We start from the raw sequence: 19,212 nt of genomic DNA on the forward strand, positions 1-19,212 counted from the left end.
AAAAAAAAAAAAAAAAAAAAAAAAAAAAAGACTACCTGCAACACTATACAGTGTATGCTTAAAGTTATTTACTGACAATTCAAGCTTGATTCAAAATACATAAAGGAGAGACAAATAACAGATAAAACAAGAAATAGGAGAAAAGTAGCCTGCTCTTACAGGAAAAAAAGAAAATATCCATAGGGTATATTTACAAAAAATGAATGCTTTTGCCTTGAACTTAAGTTAAGGTAGCACTGTTAGATAGAAGTAGACAGTGGTTTGCATTTGATTTCTTTGAAAAAAAAATCTGTCTTTTATGAGAACAGCACTCACTAATACTGGTTCAAACCAACAGGGGTAGTAAACTCACGCCAAACTTTTCCCTGGGTAGAACTCCCCAGATATCTCACTCCAGACAGAAGTTTTGTTACAAGTCTGACTCCTGCTTTAAATGCAAGTCAGAATGATAGCAAATATTAAGACAGGTGGAATTAATGAGTTCCACACAGTTTTATCAATCATATTATGATATTTCCTATTCTTGTTACCACAGAACCATATCATTGTGAATATTTACATGTACATGACACACTTAACAATAAGTGTCTATATTTCAGCATGCGTGTGTCATGAATAGCTGCTGCTGCTGCTTTTAAGCTCTATTAAGCAACTGGACCAAACAGTTTATAAAACTCTTCTAAGGAATAAAATACAAAAAAATCAGTGCAAGTATCACAAGAAGCATTTTCGCCTTATTTTAAGAGGCTCTTTCTGAAGTGATCACAGCCACTACGTATTAATTAAATTTCAGTTTGTTGATAATATCACAGAAAACTTTCTTGCTTAAGGCAGGGTTGGATTTATCTCCGTGGGTTCTAGTAATCCGAGAAGAAAGGAATCCAGTTTAGCTATTCATTTAGGTTTTCTCTACTGTCACTGGAGAAATGGAGACAGTGAGAAACACAATCCATTCTTCTTAGATATCTGTCTAAAACTGGCATGAACCACTCCCGAACTGCCTCTCTCTCTGTCAGCTACCAACGAAATCTGATTAGCTTACACTGGACACGTGAAGTCAAGCAAGATGCCATTTACCTAACCAACTGTTTTTTTTTCTTGTTTAATAGTACAGACGCTATCTTGCGTTATCTCAAGAGCCTTATGAAAGTCTTCTCTTGCTTTACAGCACCTCTATCTATTACCTAGTTTTGTTCTTTATTCTTCTTCTTTAGAAAAACAATATTAATCTTCAAGTTCTTTCTCACTGGTCAAAACTGGTTTCTAGATGACTAATTTACATTTAGTTTGACAGATCTCCAAAAAGATGAGCAACTTTCCTTATCAAGTATTTATCTTTGGATTAACCAAGTGAAACTTCCCATATTCCTTACGATGCTGACCATGTCCAACACGTCTCCTTTCTTTGCTAACACTTTGCTATGCTTTGCCTCAGAGCTTCCGAAGCTCAGTAATGAACCACTGCTCTGCTTTACTTTTCACTCTGGTTTCTGAGTGAATGTAAAAGCGTAATATAACTGCAAAAATACAGCATATAGAACTTAAAAAAACATAAAGTCACAGAGTACATTAGCAAGACAAACACTGTGTGACTACTAAGACATTCAGCTTAACCCCTCCAGCAGCCCCTCGTATTTACTTGAAAGGTTCATTCAAAAGTTCCTCTTGCTCAAGATGTATTCTTCTAGTTCTGCAGTATGCAGTCAGATCAAAGTTCAGCAAAAATAATGCATGTTTCACATGAGCAAGTAGGGCAAGAATCTTGGTCAGTATTTTATATGCTATAAAAATAAAATGGGCAGTCTAGAGAAGCAGGACATTGGCAATCAATTATAAAACCAAAATTATTAGTTTCAGCTCACTAGGATATACTTTAAAATAGAAGTATTTCCAAAACTACAGAAATAAAATGTAACACTACAATTTATCTTATGAAAACAGTACAGAAATGCACAGTCAAAAGAAAGAGTGCACTCAATTTTATTTTCGAATTCATGACTTGTACACTTACTAGGATCACTTTAATCCATTCAGCCATGCACCAGAACTCAAATGACATTTATAGTACCTACACAGACACACAAGCAGAGGAACCGTCCTTAAAATTCTTACCAGTTCTGGGCATGATGATGGTTTTAAACAGGCATTAAGACACATTCTAATGATAACAAGTTATATTTGACTCTAAAAGCTGCACAACATGCTGGTGTGTATAACCAAAGCTCAAGATGCACACAGCACGTATGATGCTAATGCTTCAGGAGTACCCATCATATGTAAACAACAATACTGTCATGTTTAAATTTAAGAGTTTTTCTATTTCTGACTGAATGCTGCTTCTAATTCTYTCCTGACCACAAGCACTTCTGCAAGCAAACTTTCAAAAACCATGACATGAAGCAGTCAAGCCAGTCATTTGCTTTTTCAAAACATGAATGGGTTGTAGCCAATCTGATTTTACAAGTCCAAGTTTGAAGATAGCCTGAAACAAGGGCCAAGAGAGAAGCATTTCACACAGAAATGAAGACAGGAAATTCAATCTATTAAGTTTAAAATAGTTTTCAAAAGTCAATATTAACTGTTTGTTGTGATAAGAAGAACATGTACAATTTTGAAAAACTACACTGTATATTTGAATCATATGTTATCTCAAGGAAAGTGAGGTTAGGAGGATCAGAGCTCAGAAATAGATTTTAGTCCTGTTTAAAGAATCTCAAATACAAGCAGCTTACTAACTTCTGCATTTTTTTAATTCATATTTTTTTCCATACACTTCAAAACAACACAACAACAAAAATTTGTTTGGCTTAAATAATCTATTCAAAACTGTTTATTACGACAAATAAAGCATCTTTTCTCCTCAATTTAAAATAAAGGCCAAGTAGATATAACAYGAAGAAAATTAACAACTCTATAAATAGAGGATGGACTGTGACCTGATCTCATGGTGATACCATATGTACAATGCACATCTGCAAATTGTGCCAGCAGTGTCAAAACTATTCTGTACTCAATGCTTAGACTAGGCACCTCTTTCCATGTATCGGGAAATAACTACATAGCCTGATGATCTATAAGCACCATACATTAAGGTGCACAGAGCGGACGTGGTGTGAGGGCAGGGTGTCACACTCAAATTTGCTTGTATTCTCCATCTGTAAACACATAAAATCTGTGCATTTGGAAGTGGCAAAGTGCACGTATTTCAGGAAAGTTTCTGAATGGAATGATCATATAATATCAAATAAGCAAGTCTGCCCCTATGCACTAAAAATTAATGGCTAACAGATGACTAGGACAGAGTTTTCAAAGTATTTTAGTCAGAGCAGTAACCATTATAATTTGAGTATGTTGTATATGGTCTGGCTTGACCACTCGTCTTTTCAAGCTGATTCTTTTCCCAGCTGCAGCAATCAATACAACAGACCAAACAGACTCTATAAACAGAGAACAGCAGCAAAATTGGTCTTGTGCACCAGTAATATGGAGTAGAAAAAGCAATCATAATAGAAATTGAGGAGTAATAAATAAATAAATAGATAAACAAATAGCTCTATCTTGACTACAGTTATTTCCAGAAAATGGAAGCCAGGGTTACATAGTTTTTTCTTCCTGTTAAAACTTACAGAACACCATGCAGCGTGTCTCAAACAAAGAGTATTTTCAGGCAAGTTAATGGCTCTGTGATTAATTTCTCACACGCATTCCAAAAGCAGCTATTGTTCACTCACTGCAACGGAATCTTTTTACTTTCAAAATCTTCTAATAGAAGGTATTCCTGCCCTTCTTCAGAGAGAAAGGATGGCCCTTGGCTGGTTCATAAACACAGAAAAGATGAGGAAGATAGCATTTAATACCTGAATATACCTCTCAAATGAACCAGAACAATAAAGTTTTGGAAAGTGTCTTGCATTGCATTTTCTTACATATTATCCAAACACGAACCTTTGAATTTCACTAAATGCTCCAGTCAAACAATACTCTTTTTCAAGTCAGTAGAGATCAGTACATAAAACTGCATTATTTTAGACAAAATACAGCACTAGTAGTACAACTACAAGTACTGTGTCCAACAATATGTGATATCCTCACAACAGCATTTGCTACTTTGCAGGACCCAGCAAAGAAGCACTTGGAAATTACTTACTAGTTTCAAAACACAAGAACTCTTAAAAATTCCAAACAAACAGCTTAGCTGCTTCCTCTATTTTTTTTTTTAGAGTTATGCACCTTACCTGTAGAAAAATCCCAAAGCCCTGAAATAAAATTAATTGATTCCTGGATTATCTATAAAGTAACATGCAAAATTAGAATAAAAAGCGTGCCTTCTGCATATAGTCTTCAAGGTCTAAAGAGAAAACATTATAAAAATAAACAATTCAAGTAATAATATCTGCCCATTGAATTATAATATATATTGAATTATAACTATTACACTTTACTACTAATGAGTATTGACAAAATATTTTTCCCATAAAGAAATAATAAAAGCTGTATCATCAAATTCATAGATTAATTATTCCAGGTCTTCAGGTTAATGGGAAAATGACCATTTAGTTTTTCTTCACTTGCTAGAAGGTAGATTGGAGTAATGCACACAATGTTCTCTAACTGACCATCTTAATACGCTACACAGATAAAAGTTGTAAGTCCATAGGAAAGGGTCTATATCAACTATACTCTGGCTCAAATTTAGCAAAACTTCGCAGGATACCTACTATATCAAAGATGAAACAAACAGCTTCCTTAAGTGAAACAAACTCCAACATAACTGATTCTGAATTATTCTGAATTTTCCTTATTACAACCTTCTTAAGAAAAAGACATACTTAATTAGCAAACTTAAACATATTACAATAAGCCTGTCATTCCCAACTAACCACAATGCTTATGTTCACTGACTTCAAATAYCTCTAAAATATCATTTAAACAATCTCCATGCTCCCAAATGCTTCATCCAATCCTTTCTCAGTTCCTTTGTCTGTTTTATATTCATAAAATATTCTGCCTTCCCTAACCCCAAAATACCTACTCTCCTGTGGCATCTATGTGTTCCCCAAAATCCGTAGGCTACCCACTACAGGGCTCTATACCTTGCCCAATTTTGTGTCCCTTTTCATGGTCCCCTCAGACTTCACTCCTTCTACTTAACCCACAAACCACACAACTGCACAAGTCGTCAAAAGTCAATTACACATCTTAATCTTGACAGTTTTAAAACACATTCTTCATGTGGTTTTAGAAACCCCTTCTGTGCCCATCCCTTACAGACCCAAACTAATACCCTGAAATACTTCTGATAAGCCAGGGCACTAAAATGAAAGCTCTCTGCCAAGCCATTCTAGAAAGGAAACGAACCAAAGAAGGACAGGCATAACACTTAGCAGGAACAGTAACATTCCTCGCAGCCACTGCTACTACCAGCTGCTAAACGCCACTGAACATTCAAACTTCTCACACTTTAAGAAACTAAACATCGGGTATCCCCTTCTCCCGCAGGATGTTTTGGGATACTGTGCTGCCCGTAACCTGCACACCCCATGCGCTGGGGGACTGGCAGGCTCATTCAGCTTTCTGTTTTACAAGGAAGATTGTGAAGGGTGGATGCTTTCCTACCATGTAATCATCAGTAAATGGAGCAGGAAAGTCCTCAGGCATAATAGAGCAAGATGAAAATGCCAAGGGAACAGAAAGCACATGGCATAGGTAAAACTGGCAGAGCATCAAGGTGCTGATGAAGAAGGCACCGACGCTAAAATGTATGGCCCTAAGGGAGAACGTGAAATACTCATGAAAACACTTTCAAAGGAAACTTCCGTCAGCCTTCARTGCATATTTCTGCAATCACAAAAACAATATGCAGTTCTGTTTAGCTTTGTTTTTCTGGAAATACCTCAAAAGACATTATTTCATATTATTATAAATAAAGAAGCTTCCCACAGAGGTCTATAATGTTCTCCCACTGAATAACCAAGGCTGGAAAGGGCTTTCAGAGATCATCTGGTCTAACCCTCCTTCCCACTCCAATTCCTCTAAGCAGAGGCAACTTCAAAGTCAAATGAGGTTGCTCACGACCTTGCCCACTTTTTTAAGTCTTGAAAAAGGGAGATTCCACGAGGTCCCTGAGCAGCCTGTTCCAAGTTTGGCCACCATGATCCATTTGGGGGTGGGGTGGGAGATGTCTCCCAGATAGTTACCATCAGATATCATACCTTACTGTGCAGGAGGTGCCGTACATCTGTTTCAGTTAGAAGTCACAGTTGGAGGAATATGTATACATTTAACTGAGCAGAAGTTCTCAGTTGTTTCCTTAAATACTAACATTGCACACTCCTCTGGAGAATTAACTGTGTAAGTACTTTTTATTCAGTAATGAATAAGACTTATTTCAGCTGTAGATTTTTTTTTTGTATGTATTCTTCAGAAAAATGTTAAGACCCCATAAAACTCAAGATACAGAAACTGAGTGATTTGAGTCTCTGATATTCCAAGTCATCATAAAATAATTATCTTTTACTCATAAAGAGTTTTGACTGAGTTCAAACTATATTAGCAATAAGGCTATAGATACCATTTGAGGATTGCTATATTCAGTGATGTGGTAACCAGGTAGGTGACAACAAATTTCAGCCTGCATTACTGAATCTTTTCTGTGAAAGGTTTAACTGGCTAAACTGGAGTGCCAAGTACCACAAAGGCAAGAACGCTAAATTCCTTCAGCTTCCTCTAGTTGTAGACTGGACTGAAACACACCACGGTGCAGCTAAAGGGTGGTACTTCACTCCGTGCGCTGCACATCGCCCCAGGCTATAAAGTCAGCCCTGGATTCACTGCTTTAATCTGATGCTTCATATTGGCAATTACTGCACACACTTTTGAAGAATGCAATATGGGTCTAGCACTGATCAAACAATTTACTATTGCTACAAGAAGTTCAAGCACAGAAAAAAGTAACACTTACAGTCAACTCCCCCCTAGATCACATGCATCCAAATTTTCAACAACTTGTCAATAAAAAAAGTTTTCAGCACAAACATCCTTGGCCTATACAAATAAATGCTATTAAGAAAAAGATCACTTACTTCATAGGTTCAGGTTTTTTACTCTGACAGTTTATTAGCAGTAGGTAGTCTTGAGGATCTTCTTGACCGGAGGAAGACTCCAGTGGGGGGATGTTAATAAACTGGTAAGGAGGAGGTAGGGAAGATTCTGCTTGTGTAGAAGGTGGTGAAGTGTTGATGGGCAAGGGTAGCTCCGCAGATGCTTGTAAAGAGCTGACGGGTGGCTTCACAGCATCTGCAAGCACAGAAGTACATTGCTTTTTTTTTTTTCTTTTTTCCTCAATGATCCAATACTCTTATAATACTACAAAACCGTTTCTTAACAAAATACACATAAGGAAAGTTTTTTTTTTTTTTTTAATTTTAAACTACAAACTACATGGGCAATAAGCAAATCTCAATGTTGGACATTATTGTTCATTTCAGAAACTTCATGAGTCTCCTCAGATTCTTTCAACAGTAACCAATTTCTTAAGCACACCTTGGAACTAGAGGTTATGCCTTGCCTTAACAGTCTGACTTATTTAACCTGTTTTCTGGTTACAAAAAGAACAAAGATGCCGAATGCTGTGGTACAACAGCTAAGAATACAAATCCATGGTTTTAATCAAGAACAGACACAGGTCCATAATGTTACTACTTGAATTTGACAATCTGAGCCCGCATTTCCATGTATTCACCCCTTTTGACCAAGGTCACTTCACTATTCAAGATCAGTTACCAGGCAAGAAATAGCCTCTCTCAATATCTGAAAAGCAACAGGCAAGATGACTTTGCTTTTGCAGTGGAAGATCCCTTAATACTATAAAAGCAGAGGTACAACAGGTACCATGTTCCAGTAAGCTCCTTTATTACATAACCTCACTTTTTATTTTAGTGATGTAAACCCAGTAGTCAGAGGAATTTTTTTTTTTGAATCTTCTCTTTATAATTCTCTACTTCCTATTCATACAGGCTCAGAATACACATATCCTGACTGTTAAATTATCTGCGAGGCTGGAAAATATTGACACTATCAAGCATTAAACAATTATTTCACTCCTTTTGATTGTTGCAGTGATGCATGAAATAAGAATGACATAACGAAGCAAATGATTCCATAATTATCAAGACCCCCTTGTACTTGCAACTCACTGTACATTCCAACTTGCACATTCCAAAAATGGAAGCCAATTATTAGCACTGTTTTAATGAAAGTTATGATCATACTGTCATCACAGAGCAGACTGCTCCTTTTAGACATACAGGCCAGCCATAGCCTGCAAAATGATTTCATCCAGCTTCTGTTTCCTAGTACAGTTCTGGGAAGGACCTGACAAAAGGACCAGAACATAGCCCTCCTGCTTCCAGCTCTGTGTACACAAGGAGCAAGTGATCTAGAGGTAGAAATAGGAGTATCTGTATTGGCTTTAAACTCCCGTAGGACTTACACAGGTTCAGAAATTAAATCCCATCGCATCCATTTGGGGTGAGGAAGTCTAGGAGATGTATGAAAATTCCTCAACTCAGATAACCCACATACGGGGAGATGATAACAAAAACAAACAAAAAAAGGACAGAGAGAAAAGGCAGGAGATAGGTTTCCTTCCATACACACTCTCACTCCATGTTTATGGAGAAGTGAGATCTCAAAAAGCTACAGCGTACCACAATCCCTGTCCCTGCCCCTTGTCCCCAAGTACACACAACCTTCACAAATTCGAAGGTGCTGATCATTAGGTCTGCCTGGTGTTGTGCTCATGCAAGAGGGAAAAAAAAAAGAGAAATCAAATAGGATGTCCCTGAAGCTTACAAGGAAGATGGATGTGTTAATTAGACCCCAGGTTGTCAGAAGAGGTATATACCAACAGGCATGTCTCTGTGAGGCTGACGCATTCAGAAAAAATATGCAATGGCATTCCCAGAAAGGGCAACAGACTCAAGAGTAACAGCTTTCTGTGTYGAAAAATAAAAATAAGAAGCCCTAAAGAGGCAACATATCCACCATGTTAGGGGSTCGGGGGGAGAGGGGGGAAAGCATGATATTCTTAAAAATGAAAAAAAAACCAAACCAAAACAAAAAAATTAAAAACATCGCAAAAGTAGGCAAGCTGATGAAGAGCATTAGACTAAATATACTGACTCAGATATGAAGTCTCTGAAGCCCACTATGCATCTCTGATAGTCACTACTTTGCAAATACTTAAACTAAGCAAAAGCAGCAAGGCAAGTCTGGCATACTTCGCCCAGCTTTAGGCAATCTACATCTTAGGGACATCCCAGGATAGAGGCTGCATCCACATTCTGTGCTTACCAGCCTGACAGACTTTTCATCTTTGAACTTGTCTCACCTCTCTTGAGCACATCGATATTTTTGACCTCCACAACATCCTGTGGCAATGAGTTCCACCATGTATTACGCATGGCGTGAAAAAGTACTTCCTTTTGTTTTAAAACTGATAATTTCACTTGACATCCTTCAGCTCTTGTCTTCAGAGAAACAGCAACGATTGTCTCCTATTCATAATCTCCATTCTGAATCTTACAGTTTGCTACAGCTTTACTGAGTTGACGCTGCTGCTCATTTTTTCCTGGTGTAGAGGTAATTTCAGATCTTGTTCCCCTTCACCTCTCCTTGTTCTACTAACTCCTTCCTGAGAAAGGAAAATGATTATTGCACAAGGTCTGGGACACTCTTATTGCCTTAAAAAGACATAGTATTTCTCACCATTCCTATCCTAACCTGCCACTTGCCTTTTAATTGTTACTGAGCATTAAAGGTGACACTGTCAAACTAACACAGAAGGTTGTCATGATCTCTTTTCTGAGCAAGGATAGCTCATTTGGAGCCCATTAACATTAATGAATAGTTAGGAATATTTTTCTTGTGATGAACTGCCTCATTTATTTTGACATAGCATTTGACAAGCACCCTGAGCTCCCTTACAGATCTGTTTTTTTGGGGTGGACAGAACACTAAACTACTCAAGTATCAACTTTCTGGTCTGAAATTCTTTCTCATAAATGCCTTTTACACATGTTAAATACTTACTGTAAGCTAATATTCACTTTAAAGAGCAAGCAAACTCAGTTTTAAACACTTTGCTGCTAGGCTACTTATTTACTTCACCTATTCATGCTATATAAAATAAGACTATCAAAAAAAGAGTAATGGTAATAACTCATTACTGATACAATAAAATGAATGCTCTGCTTGCCTATTTGGACACTGTCAAATATTCTCTTCAGCTACTTACTCGTTTAAATCATTATAGGCTACTGGGATAAAGTGCACAATAACCAACTTGCTTCGTTTTGAATTAGCAGATTTTTAGGGAAGGGGTCATCCGTACACCAAAGAGCGTTCTAAGTCACTTGGTTTGCTCCCCGAGCTCAGACACTAGGACTGCTTTAAAATAAAGGGGAACTGGAAAAGCATCCAGAATATTTAACATGCAAATGAGTATAACAAGAATCCCATTTTGTTTTCATAATTCCTGTATTCAGTACAGCTAGAACAGAAAACTTTCTTAGAACAGAAAGAGTTTTATTTTTTCTTAATTTGTTTGTTAAGAGCAGTTAGTGGCAGCATTTCTTCTAGAATTTGTTCAGTTTTTTCTCATAAGCTTCTTTATATTTGCCCTACTGACAAAACAATTAAGAAAATTAACGAGAGGTGAAAAGAACACTTTTTCCTACATGCACAATAAAAGGCTCCCCTCTTCACTCTGAAACACATACATCTTCCTTATTCCTCATGTTCCAGTGTCTGTACTTCATGAGCAATCTGAGCGTGGAAGTGTGCAGTGAGTCTTTTTCCCCCCTACCCTCCCTTTTCCACAAGGGCAGAAATGAAATTGTTTGCTGCATCATGTAATACAGTCTCTATTCAATATTCTGATTATGAAAATACTCGTACAAAGTTTTCTCATAAAGTGAGCAACAAATGAGAAACTGAGAGCCTTGTTACAAAAATCACCATTTAAATGTCAAAGTTGCACTGATGAAAAGTAAGAAAAAGCACTCTTTACAGAATGTGCAAAAGACTAAAATAGAAATGGGATTTTCCCATTGTAACAATGAATCAGCAACAGATATGTAATTGTATGATTCTACTATTCCTCTCTGAGATGACTCATTCAATCTATTTACTGTGATGCAGATGTTCTAATAAAAAAAGCCTACAAAATATTAGAATAACCTTGAACAAAAAATTGCAGAAAATGGTGGTTGCCATAAAAATATACAACTGTATAGAAGATTGGTAATTTGTAGTTTTATATTACTTATTTTTCTATATGCATCCAGTGTGCATGGTGCACATAAATAAAAAAAAAAACACAAAGATATGATACAAATACATCATCACTTTAATCCTTAAAGGGATTTTTTTTAAATTAAGTCTAGTAAGTCATCATCTCTGCAGCAGTTCAGCAAGTAAATTGCTACCTTGATATAACGTACGTCCTGAGATACACTGCTGGAGCTTCCTCTAGTGTCAGCTCCCACGTGGTTTCAAAGGAAAGGTCCTGGAAGCAGGAAGCCACACGTGCACGTGTGCATACACGCACGCACGCGCGCACACACACACACACACACACACACACACAGAGCATGTCAAAACTGACTGGCACAGACAAGCACTTGCTCTGTCCACATACCTAACTCAGCAGGTGCAAGTCAGATCTGGCCCAGAAGATGCACAGACATGTTAGTTGGGGTTTGGCAGCACCCCAAGCTTGGCTTAGGGAGGTTTTCAGCGTAAATGATCAGCTTATAATCAATACAAAAATCTATGCAACAACCCTGTTCTGAGCATCTCTGCTAGAGTCAGGAAAAAAAACCTTCTAAAGAGACTTTAAGAAGCCCATCTTTTGTACATTAAGTTTTTATTTTAACATCATATTACAGTATCTTGTATATCTTCTTCTGAAGATACACATAATAGGCTATTTTTAAAACAAAGAATTCAGTACTTGCCTACTTTATTTGATTCCCAGGACAGCTCTGTCTCCTGCATAGGAACCATAAATATAACCAGATCCTCTTCTTGAGTTTCTACCACATGCTAAAGTTTCCGGCTTTCAGAGCTCACATGTATAACTTCATACATATCACCTACAGTTCATATGTAAATTTAAGATGTACTTTGGGTTACCATCTAAAATTCAAAAATATTGAAAGCATTTCCATTCCAAATTGCCCCTCCACACTTGTAATTTTATTTTGAAAACAGTTCATTCAAAAGGAAAAAAAGAAAAAGTATGTAGCCTGTCTCTCCATCTTCAGACGGCACACAGGCTGGGGTACAGAGGAAAAATAATCAAGAATTACTGTTATAGGGTAACTTCCGTGGGTGTTTACGATGAGAAAGAGCACAGTCCACTGCATAAAAAAGTTCACTTATCTCTTCCTTCACTATAAAGGTCTATGCAGTTTTTCTCCCCCAAACAGACTGCTCCAGTCACATGGCAAGTTTGCCCAACCATGGCTACACCAATCTGTCCAGATTCATAGGCACCTATGGGCTACTGAAAGGATATTTTTAGCACTCCACRTAATAACTCAAAGCACCTCATGACCTGAGAATTAGCAGTTTGCACAACATCCTGCAGACCCCTTATCCAGGCAACACTTCAGATGATTTTAATGGCACAAATGTGATTATACTAAATGATTTATTTTTAATATATTTCTTTTTTTCTTCTCTTAGATACCTATAACAGAGGATGTACTATATTCTTGGTTGCAGATTTTACGCCATCTCTCCCACCACCTTCTCTTTAAACCATCTGTCCTTTACCATACCAGCCAATGTCACAGGCATTTTCTCATTCTGTCATCTTCCCTTTCTTCCGTGGATACTACATAATGAGTCTCTGTGCTTTGCCTGCCTTTACTCAACTTTTTAGCCACTATCAGATCTRCGATGCCAAATCTCAAGTCCTTTTCTGGACCTGCCTCTTCTAATTTTGTTATCACACTGCAATGAAATTTTGTGACAGCGACAACTTCCTTCACAGTTTATTCTCATCAGCCTTTTAGCAATTCCACCTTGCCTCTGTGTCAAAATCATACTTCTATACGTCAGTGGCCATTTCCCCGCAACCTGTTTCCTCAAAGCAAATAACTCAAAAAGCCCCCACAAAAAGTACGCCCTTGTGTTGCTATTCCTCCTAAATTTACTGCCTCACTTTTAAGACAACTGGCCAACAATCCTTACCTGGCAGCCCTCTCTCCTAATACTTCACTCAGTTCTTTTGCTGTTATGCTTTTCTCCCCACTCAAGGGCACTCATCCTCCTGCATGTCATCTTTGACCTGACCTTCTTTCTCATTAACTAGACCAAAGACATGTCAAAAATCTCACATTTTCTTTATACACCTTTTGTGTACCTCATCTCTACAGTAGAATCCTCCCTATCAACAAACTTACTAAAATAAACAACCACATTCAGACTTTTTACACTGTATCGTTCAAAGAAGGTAACAAATTCCCATTTTACTACTCCATTCCTGCCCCACTCATACCCATTGAGAACTTTGTTATGAAGACTTCTAATCTTATTACTCTGTCAGTGTGCTTCTCTTTACACGCCTCCAGAGCCTCCCTTCCTTTGTCCAAAAGGTTAGGCTATTTCTCTTCGCTTTTGAGACCTTCCATGACCAACATCAACAACATACATTATATGATACTGAGATACCAATTTTGGTTTGCCAAGTGTGCTAGCCTCTATAATCCACTTGTCAAAGTTTAGAAAAAAACAAATCCACATTTATTTCTTATAGGCTGCTTTCATGCTAGAAGAGCACTCCAAACACCTCTAATGTCCACCACTTATTTACTGCAGTCTCCCCCAAAAATATCTTCCCTATAATCTCAGAATTCAACAACAGTCCAACAACCAATGCACTAAGATGACTTATCTGTCACAATGGTCAAAACTGCTGTATTTGCTTTTACTTCTATGTTTGCTCAGATGTTGACTCTCATCTTAATCCAGGTAAGTTCTTAATGACAAGGTCAATTTTCTGTTGCACACTTGTGGAACAGACAGCACCCGTGGTATCCCGATCTGATACTAAGAAGTTCACTATGATCTCGACAAAATATAGCAGTAGCAATGCCTGACAGTGCAGCATTATTAATAATTATTGAATTAGTAATTCAGTTGAGAAGAACATAAGGAGCAGGGGGGAGCAATGTGGATTTGCATCCATCCTGCTGATCACTGATTTTACACCCAAGCTATGATCAGCTTGAAGCGCCCAAATAGAGTGTATATTTTATCGGAAGATAATGTAAAAAAAAATCTAGTTATCTAAAGATAATTTTACTGTGCAAAATACAGATGGCATAAGACAAATGCATCAGATAGCAATTGCCTGAACAGAAGTACTGCGGACTTTGAAAGAGCTGCATGTGAAGCAAGCTATAGTTCTTTCAGAGTATGATCTATATTACAATTATGTTTACATACATAATCCCAAATGTAGTTAAAGAAAATAATTTCCATCATCATAAGGACTGTCGGTTATCTTTGTCTTCTTGTTCTTCCCTTCTTTTCTTTCAGTTTTATTACTGTTACCTTTACTCAAATGAATACATTCAAGTAACATACTTGTATATAGTAAGATTATTTCCTCCTTCCACTGCTCTGCCAAGCATGCAATCCACTACATCATAGACCACTGAGCTAGAAAAGACAGTTTTGAGATAGGATCATGTATAAAACATTCATGACAGATGTCTGCTGAATTCTCAGGAAGGGCTTTCAAAGGCTGTTCTCAGGCAATCTGTACCTGTGTTTAACTATCCTATAAAGTTGTTTCTCATCATCTAGTTTTACATAGTCACTGAAACTGAAAACAGTCACTTCTCTCTTCATCTACTGGTAGACGTAGATAACAATCAATCCATGCCCTACTTATCACGACTTTTTATACTTTTAAAGTCAGCTCTACCTAGTCCTCTTCCCTAAGTGTTCTCTTTCTAGGAAGAACAAGATCAAATCCTTCACCTTTTCTCCTCATAGATCACACAAAGGAAATGTTTTCTTTTAAAACCTATTGTTTTTTGAGCATTTATCCTCATCCTTCTGGAAGCTCAAGTCACAATATTTCAGCAGAGACCTTCACAGCACCAAGCACAGGAAAATGATGATTTCCCATGTCCATTTCTGCTATTCCATTCAAGAAGGTCTCTCACTGTACTTTAACACCCAAATTAGCAGCAAGACATTTTTGCCTACAGCTATATTTTAATCTCTAAATGATTAAACCATACCTATTATTACCTTACAGGGAAAATATGAATGTTAGAAGGGCTGTATGAAACTCAGTGGTAAAATAATTAAAATTCATGCTCATGTGTAGCTCCCTCCTCCATTTTTGTATATGCATTTGAAGAAAAATGCTTTACAGCTTCCATTTCCAAACAAGAAGCTTTAGCAGAAGAAAGCACAAAAATACTCACATATTTCTTTATAAAAACAGACAAATTATTTAGGTTGTTCAAAAATTGTTATTCCTGGTGTCTCAGAGTCACTGGAAGTTTAAAATTTAAGCCCCGAATAACTAAATCCTGCTTWAAAAAAAAGAAACAAAAACAAAACAAAACAAACTCCTATAAAAGAAACAGCTATAAAATATACATCACACTATAATATACAACCAGAAATCTAGAGACTCGACGGCTCGTAACAATGATTCAAGATGATGATTCTGTCTACTCACTGTTCAGTCACAAATATAATCTTGCATTTTTCCAGAATGAACTTATTTCATTTTCATGTGCATAAATCAATTTCTGGTTAGAAGGTCACAACAGGATTAAATAATAAGCTACTACTGTGAAAGTTGATTTTAGAAAAGAAGAAAACATCAAGTTATAATCATCATAGGAATTCCAGAGTCTTCACTAAATATACATTCATACACCCTCTTTTTGCCTACTTCCTAAAGTAATTGTTTTTCTCATTGTCCACAGTGAATTTTACCTATACCATTAATTTTTCAAAATAAAGTGCATGCTAATAAAGATTTTAYAAATTACATGCATTATTTGAAGTCATCCATTTATAGGTAGAGATATATCTTACAAAATAAGATACTGATAATACACATAGGAAACAATCAAGTAGTTTTCCCATTTTTCTTTCTTAATCTTTCCTCTACACATCCATTGCAAGACAGTATGAAACCCATAAAACAGTACCATCAGCCTTCAATTCTGTAAAGAAAAGGTGTTGGGACAGTTCTGACAAAGCTAAAATAGTTAAGATAAAACATGCAAAGAGAATACAGCAGGAAAGTTATTGATATACCACAGTATGCTCTAGTTTTTAAACCAYGCAGTTAGATAGGGCAAAGTTAGATCTCTATGCGTCCATAGCGTATTTCATCTTCAACCCAGGTAATACCTCAAAGAATATTAAGGATTAACAATGCATCACCTCCCAGCAAGGAAAGGTGTCATGTCATTGAAGTGACTCTATTTTTTTTTTGTCCCACACAGTCAACATGCTTATTTGTGCTCTTACATATACAAGGGCAGTTAGGTAGGTACATTTCCTCCTCACTTTCCATGCTCCTAGTTTGTCCCCAGAACCAATGATTTCTGAATGTCTGCTGCCCACAGCTGTGCTGGTGCACTATTAGAAAATACAATTGCCCACCTACCTGTTGCCCATATGGATGCCTGGCAGACAGAATACTGATTCATACGGCAATCACTTTTAGAAACATGTTGTAGGAGGTCTGTTATAATCCGGATGTCATAAAAAATAATCCCTAACTCAAAACAAGTACCTTTCATTGGATTTTCTATTAGAATAGTAATACAGAGGCACAAGAAAGTTTTAGTGACAGTTTTGGTTCAAAACCGGAATCAGGAGAAAGAATAAAATGTCTTTCACCAGAGTGCAAGAATATTTTCCAGTCATTTCTGGAGATCTGGCTGGAGTACAGGAGACAAAAGCCTTTGTTTCCCCTCAATCCACAACCCAACAAAAACAGGGATTTAGTTGTAGCCCCTTCAGTCAGGCATGCTTTAATTTTTAACTCTCTTACTACTAAATCTTTTCTTGGGACTGTGCAAAGAACTGCAGCAAGTCACACAACCCATTAATCGCCACAAGGAATGAAAGAATAGTAAGTAAATAAATAAGGATAGATTCAGGACAAGCAATGCTGGTGGCCACAAAATATTTATATGAATTCTAACATGCTTCCTTGTTTCCTACGAGCTGCTTTCACACACTGTCTGTCTGCCTAAGATTCAAACCAGCAAATGGAGGAGTACAAATTATTTTGGTTTTGGGTATATTTTTTTAAAATGAATTGCAAAGCAGACAGAGAAATGGTAATAGTAGAATTCTGCCATTTTGCACCCACTCCTGCTTGCACAACCCTAAGTTGTTGTATCAAATAGGATGCCTCAGGTGGGAAAAAGATTTCCAGCATGAGAATTATAGTGTACTTCAATAAGCAATAAAATGATACATAGACACAATCAAATATCTCATAGAACATGATGACGATGCTCTTCTGTTTGGCATTATTTTAAGATTTTTTTTCTATATTTAAGATCTAATGTCAAGCCAAACATCATGCAAGAGCATCCTCATCAATTTCTATAGAGCACTTGATTTGTAACAAATGCCGAAGATCTTACTCTGTTCTACTTAGTCTTTTTCCAGGGTAGTAAGAGAGTTTCACAGCCAATGCATGTGAGTTTTAAAACATATGCTAGCTAGAGATAATCATTCAATCTTGGAAACATTCTTTACTTGGAGGCACAACGGAGTTTCTTAGAAAAGACAGCAGAACTTACCCTCATCCGTAGGGTTGAACCCACAGATATCACAGATACATCGGACCCACTTATTCATCTCCTCCTCGCTGTCTGCCACCAAATAGAAAACTCTGTCTATAGTGTTGATATCAAAAATATAACTGTTTTCAAACTCTTTTTTGTTAAATGTCAATCCAGCATCAACTTGTTGACACAGGTTTAAGTCAATAATACGGATAGGCTTCTTGGCATGGTCATTTTTGTAGTATTCCAATACATCTGGATCCCCTGTTAAACGGCCACTGCGAAGTACAAACCATCTCCTCTTCCATGCCTGAAAAATGGAGGAAAGAACAAGGAAAAATTAGAACAGAGTAATAATAAATACTTCAAATAGAATTCTAAGAGATAACACATTAGTTATCTAAATCTAACATGATCTATTTACATGTTGTTATAGCAATAGACTACAGTATCAGTAAATCTGAATTCTAAGAAGGTTCATTTCTTCTACATTTGAACTACCTAAGAAGAAGACATATAATTAAGTTGCTATTTACAAAACGGAAAAGGATGTATCAATTTTTTCTTTTCTTTTCTTTTTTTTTTTTTAAAAAAAGGAGGGTTGGGGGAGAAAAGGAAAAAAAGCCTACAAAAAATTCTAAGGGAAGCTGCTATAATCATGGGGAAGAAAAGATGAATGATATCAAAGTGCTCCACTGTCTTGTTCCCAACACCTGCTGTTCAGGCTCTTACACTTGAGCTCTGAATATTTCACATGTACTCAACAGTAGTGACCTACATTTAAAGAACATAAAGCACTTGCAATGTATGCTCCCCTTGATGTTAGGAGAACTCTGCACTTTTACCCTAAAATTTCACATTAGTAGTTGTTACAGGAAAAAAAGCTACACTAATCATTTCGCAAAACTTCACAAAGATGGAGAGGCGAAACATGACTAAATGTTCTAGTTTTATCACTTAAAACTAGCCCTTGTGTAAGGTCCAGCCAAGGAAAAAATAGATTTCACAATTGGACACTGTGCTTGTAACACCAGCCTTCCTGCTGCTGCAGATATAAAGAAGCTAGTCAGGGAGAAAAGCACTGCTAAAGTGCCTTATCTCTCAGCTAATCCTCAGCTGCCTTTCCAGTGTCACAGGCCAACATCCCCCAGCATAATGTATATTTGAGCAGCTCTCCAAACATCCTAATTCAAGTCAAGAAACTAGTCTTTGCATACAACTGTTCTGACATTATCAACATTACCTTTATTCCCCACTCAGCTGCACTTCAGTCCCTTGGCTCTACAAATAGTAAAACATCCAATACGACAGGCTTCCTTACGTGCTCAAACACCAGGATAACAGACGCAGTAAA

The 19,212-nt window shown here is 37.0% G+C and overlaps 1 protein-coding gene across 1 annotated transcript in view; it reads right to left on the minus strand.

Annotated features, from left to right (window-relative positions):
- Window positions 1-19,212, minus strand: part of GAB1 (GRB2 associated binding protein 1) — a 54,400-nt gene that overhangs the window by 24,727 nt on the left and 10,461 nt on the right. Inside the window, exons 3-5 of the mRNA XM_085313152.1 lie at window positions 17,874-18,168; window positions 7,083-7,296; window positions 3,732-3,812 (exon numbers count right to left, since the gene is read on the minus strand). Coding sequence (XP_085169278.1) covers window positions 3,732-3,812; window positions 7,083-7,296; window positions 17,874-18,168 — 590 coding nt within the window. The remainder of the gene's footprint in view (window positions 1-3,731; window positions 3,813-7,082; window positions 7,297-17,873; window positions 18,169-19,212) is intronic.

The sequence above is a fragment of the Rhea americana genome, unplaced genomic scaffold, assembly GCF_003343005.1.
Source record: "Rhea americana isolate MKP2758 unplaced genomic scaffold, rheAme1 scaffold_38, whole genome shotgun sequence".
Classification (NCBI taxonomy): Eukaryota; Metazoa; Chordata; class Aves; order Rheiformes; family Rheidae; genus Rhea; species Rhea americana.